Source organism: Haliotis rubra, unplaced genomic scaffold (genome assembly GCF_003918875.1).
Source record: "Haliotis rubra isolate DU_JTF1 unplaced genomic scaffold, ASM391887v1 Scf1626, whole genome shotgun sequence".
NCBI lineage: Eukaryota > Metazoa > Mollusca > Gastropoda > Lepetellida > Haliotidae > Haliotis > Haliotis rubra.
Genome location: NW_025765588.1, coordinates 1 through 5,345, shown reverse-complemented (window position 1 = coordinate 5,345; position 5,345 = coordinate 1). Strand labels below are relative to the sequence as shown.

The 5,345-nt window shown below is 41.8% G+C and overlaps 1 protein-coding gene across 1 annotated transcript; it reads right to left on the bottom strand.

The window, feature by feature from the left end:
• Positions 1–500: 500 nt before the first annotated feature.
• On the bottom strand, positions 501–4,884 carry LOC124271707. Its single transcript, XM_046706867.1, has 3 exons — positions 4,750–4,884; positions 3,682–3,833; positions 501–1,047 (listed from the first exon to the last, which is right to left on the bottom strand). Exons 1-3 carry the CDS (start codon positions 4,835–4,837, stop codon positions 940–942), a joined length of 348 nt encoding a protein of 115 aa, XP_046562823.1. The 5' UTR covers positions 4,838–4,884; the 3' UTR covers positions 501–939.
• Between the last annotated feature and the right edge of the window lie 461 nt (positions 4,885–5,345).

Genomic DNA, 5,345 nt, shown 5'->3' with positions numbered 1-5,345 from the left:
TTTCAAGTAATTCATAAAGGTAGGAGGGTAACGTTTCTGTTGGCGTCTAGTGTACAATTCAATCCCACATCTATGATACAGTTGCGTTCGTGGCTCGGTATAGAAGGTCATGAGTGTAAGTGGGTCATCGGCCATTTGAGTAAGTGAGTTTAGTTTTACGCCACACTCAGCAATATCCCAGCTAAATGGCGGCTGTCTGTAAATAAACGATTCTGGACCAGGCAATCCAGTGGTCAACAGCATGGACATCGATTTCCGCAAATGGGAACCGATGACATGTGTCAACCAAGTCAGCGAATTTGACCACCCGATCATCTTTGTCGCCTCTTACGACAAGCATGGGTTTGTGAAGACCAATTCTAACCAGGATCTCGATGATTCCTATGATCGATGGATCATGATTATGACGACCAATTCTAACCAGGATCTTGATGATTTCTATGATCGATGGATGATGAGTATGACGATGACGACGATGATATTGGCAACTATAACAACAATAAAAATAATAATTTTATTGGACACCTGTACCTCTCTCGATTGCATGATCTATGAAACTTGATTTAAGTAAGAAAATAAGAACACCACAACATGGAAAAATGACTTTTACTTATGCAGCATCAATCCTATGGGACAGCCTGCCACAAAACCGGAGAGACTTGACTCTTTTTAGGTCACTTAAGACCTATCTCTTCTCTCAACTCTCTTCTCTCTGTGCGCTGTGAGCGGATATATTACAAGTGTTCTATTATTATTATATTATTATTATTTAGATCTGCATATAATACAAGTTGCAACAGAGTGTAACTGTCACTTGTCCAAGAATGTTCATTTTTATACACAATAATTATTCGTTGCAAACAATTAGTTTTGAAACGACCTTCTCAGTCGATTACTACAAGGTATCTCGAACGTCGACGTGACCTTGACCCTGACCCTCTACTGCACTGCAACTTTGACAGTTTTGTCCTTTCGGAGGTCAACAAAGCTTTTCCCCGTAACGTCTGTGAAGTTGTTGTTGCAGTCAATGATGGCGCTGTTTGGAACCTGAAACACTCCCAACACCGACATCATAACAACGTGTACATGGGAATTCAACACCAACGTTATTGACAGGTAAGGCTGCTTTCAACGTTACAGCATTACGGTTTATATCATGGCGTGTCTGTTCGATATGGGAGGAAAACCCGAGGTTGTGCAGACCTTAGAAGTTTATCAATATTGTAAAACCAGTGAGCAACGGCATGGGCGTGACTTTAACAAAAAGAGACGATGGTCAAATCCTGAGAATAACCTGTTTCGATTTTCTGAAGAACCACCTTCCGTTGGGCTTAAAAGGTAAAATGAAACACGATAAATAAGCGGATGAAGAAAAAGCATGTCCTCTTCTAACCGCAGTAATTAATTACAATATTTTCACACACAATACATCGAACAAGGCTCGCATTTGGAATCGCGGATCAGAGTACATGGTTCAGTGGAAGGGCATGGAATCACAACAGAAAAAGTAGGACTAGAAATGGACATGAAACGGAAAAGGAACATTACAACGAAACAGGATTTATAACTCAAGGATTATTCCTGACACGTTAGGACAGCAGCCGTCACATATTCGGTGAAAAGGCAATCGTTTGTTGCAAAACGAAAATCCTCTGTTGTTTTACACGCATGAGTTTTGGCTTTACGCCGCTTTTAGCAATATTCCAGCAACATCACGGCGGGGGACACCAGAAATGGGCTTCACATATTTTACCCATGTGGGGATTCGAACCCGAGTCTTCAGCATGACGAGCCAACGCTGAAACCACTAGGCTACCCCACCGCCCGAGTCGGTATCAAGTAGTAACGCCAGCTGGAGTTCGCGTATCCTGCCCCATGGAGGACACACGTCACAAACACACCTAAACGCAAGTCAAGTGATCAGCTGAATATACAGGAGAAAGTAACTGCCGAGCCTCCGAGAGAAGAAGAAGGTCGGCGGTGGTGTTGACATGACAGGGTCAGGAGAACTGCTCTGTTGCCTATTCTAATCTCTGTTCTTTTTCACATTTTACTTACGCTTCTTTTCTTTTCCATGTTAGTTGTTTTGAAACTCTCGGGGAGGGAGATAAAAAGTGATGGGCCAGACCGCATGGTCTTATTGGGTTCCGGTTTGGGAGCCAATCTCCCAAATACGTGTACAAGAGGCACAACTTATGGCTAGCATAGAGCAAGTAGTATATTCGAATGATCACTGATGTTTCTTGATAATGTTTGAAATACAATTTACCCAAATATGCTCAATATCTGTTTATTATTGTGTGAACGTCAACTTAGCCGTGTGAGTACTTCGGGTACACATGTTCATACCGTTTAGCTTAGCATAGTGTGGGTACACGTGTAATACCTTGTTTAGTTTAGTATAGTGCGGGTACACGTGTTCATACCTTGTTTAGTTTAGTATAGTGAGGGTACACATGTTCATACCTTGTTTTGTTTAGCATAGTGTGGGTACACGTGTAGTACCTTGTTTAGTTTAGTATAGTGCGGGTACACATGTTCATACCTTGTTTTGTTTAGCATAGTGTGGGTACACGTGTAGTACCTTGTTTAGTTTAGTATAGTGCGGGTACACGTGTTCATACCTTGTTTAATTTAGTATAGTGCGAGTACACGTGTTCATACCTTGTTTAGTTTAGTATAGTGCGGGTACACGTGTTCATACCTTGTTTAATTTAGTATAGTGCGAGTACACGTGTTCATACCTTGTTTAGTTTAGTATAGTGCGGGTTTTCATGTTCATACCTTGTTTAGTTTAGTATAATGCGAGTACACGTGTTCATACCTCATTTAATTTAGTATATGCGGGTACACGTGTTCATACCTTGTTTAGTTTAGTATAGTGCGGGTACACGTGTACGTTGTTTAGTTTTAATAGTGTGGGCAATAATGTTACCTTGTTTAGTTTAGTATAGTGCGGGTACACGTGTTCATACCTTGTTTAGTTTAGTATAGTGCGGGTACACATGTTCATACCTTGTTTTGTTTAGCATAGTGCGTGTAGTACCTTGTTTAGTTTAGTATAGTGCGGGTACACGTGTTCATACCTTGTTTAGTTTAGTATAGTGCGAGTACACGTGTTCATACCTTGTTTAGTTTAGTATAGTGCGGGTACACGTGTTTAGTTTACGTGTAATACCTTGTTTAGTTTAGTATAGTGCGGGTACACGTGTTCATACCTTGTTTAGTTTAGTATAGTGAGGGTACACATATTCATACCTTGTTTTGTTTAGCATAGTGTGGGTACGCACATGTGAGCAACCTTGTTTAGTATAGTGCGGGTACACGTGTTCATACCTTGTTTAGTTTAGTATAGTGCGAGTACACGTGTTCATACCTTGTTTAGTTTAGTATAGTGCGGGTACACGTGTTCATACCTTGTTTAGTTTAGTATAGTTCGGGTACACGTGTTCATACCTTGTTTAGTTTAGTATAGTGCGGGTACACGTGTTCACATACCTTGTTTAGTTTAGTATAGTGAGGGTACACATGTACATACCTTGTTTAGTTTAGTATAGTGCGGGTACATGTGTACATACCTTGTTTAGTTTAGTATAGTGCGGGTTGTTTAGTTTAGTATAGTTCGGGTACACAGTACATACCTTGTTTAGTTTAGTATAGTTCGGGCACACGTGTTCATACCTTGTTTAGTTTAGTATACTGCGGGTATTCATGTTCATAGACCGGGTTGTTGGTGGCCTTGTTGAAGGCACAGATGAGGACCGACCGTCTCATGGAGCTGTTGTTGATGCCGCTGCTGTGCAGGAGGTTGCAGTGGAAGAAGAGGGCGTCACCTAGATAACGAATACAGCTAAGTGAGTGAGTGCGTTCTTACGCCGCTTTTAGCAATATTCCAGCAATATCAGGGCGGGGGACAGCAGAAATGTGCTTCACACACTGTAATTACGTGGGGAATCGAACTCAGGCCTACAGCGTGACGAGCGAACGCTTAACCACTAGGCTACACCACCGCCCCGTTGAATACAGGTAATGAGGACGGTGTAACAAGTTTCTGGACTCACAAATCATTTGCATGGAGATGTTAGCTTTCCCTTGTAACTATATTTCATTGTAGATGAAATGTTTAAAAATGATTTCAGAGAATGACATAAATCTGCAGCGAAAAGTAGTTGCGAAGATAACACTGTTATAATGTCTTGAAAGGCATTACGAGGGAGTGAGAGAGTATGTTTTTACGCCGCTTTTAGCAATATTCTAGCAATATCACGGTATTACTACACAAACTTCTAAATGCCTTTGAAGAATATATACACCATCACCTGGCTCCATCTTTATATACTTGTCCAAACTATACACCATCACCTGGCTCCATCTCTATATACTTGTCCAAACTATACACCATCACCTGGCTCCATCTCTATATACTTGTCCAAATTATACACCATCACCTGGCTCCATCTCTATATACTTGTCCAAACTATACACCATCACCTGGCTCCATCTCTATATACTTGTCCAAATTATACACCATCACCTGGCTCCATCTCTATATACTTGTCCAAATTATAAACCATCACCTGGCTCCATCTCTATATATTTGTCCAAACTATACACCATCACCTGGCTCCATCTCTATATACTTGTCCAAATTATACACCATCACCTGGCTCCATCTCTATATACTTGTCCAAATTATAAACCATCACCTGGCTCCATCTCTATATATTTGTCCAAACTATACACTATCACCTGGCTCCATCTCTATATACTTGTGTCGACACATCCTCCTGACTTCCGCGACCCTCTCCAAGTCAGCCCCTGTCTGTCCCCCCACCATCAGATGTTCGATACGCCCACATCGGTGGAACCCCTCCAGGATCTGATAGACAGAGAAATAAAAACGACAATAAGTGAGTTAGGAAGGTTTTACACCGCTTTTAGCAATATTATTAATGGTTGGGGACACCAGAAATGGGTTTCACACACTGTAACCATGGTCTTTGGACCACCACTTTAACTACTAGGCCACCATACGCCCATCCAATGATAAGTCAATTCAACGGTTTAACAAGTAATGAGGTGAGGTGAGGTGAGGTGAGGTGAGGTGAGGTGAAATTGGGTTTAACGTCGTGCTTGAGAATATTTTGCTCATATGACGACGTGCATGCGTGTGTATGTGTATGTGCGGCTGCTTGTACTAGCCCAGACTGAAGCTGGTTTTATAGTGCTAGCCCACTGAGATACCATGCCGCAGTGAAGCATGAATACCCCACTCAGACACATTATACTGACTCCGAGCCGACCAGTCCTTGTTGTACCCATTAATGCCTAGCGCCAGGCGAGGG

Excerpts from the sequence above, each read along its gene's own strand:
- LOC124271707 (XM_046706867.1), bottom strand. The coding sequence starts at position 4,837 with ATGGTGGGGGGACAGACAGGGGCTGACTTGGAGAGGGTCGCGGAAGTC. Across the intron at positions 3,834-4,749 it reads GTATATAGAGATGGAGCCAG|GTGACGCCCTCTTCTTCCAC; the intron begins GTGATAGTGTAT and ends TTCGTTATCTAG. Across the intron at positions 1,048-3,681 it reads AGTATACTAAACTAAACAAG|GTTCCAAACAGCGCCATCAT; the intron begins GTATGAACACGT and ends GGAGTGTTTCAG.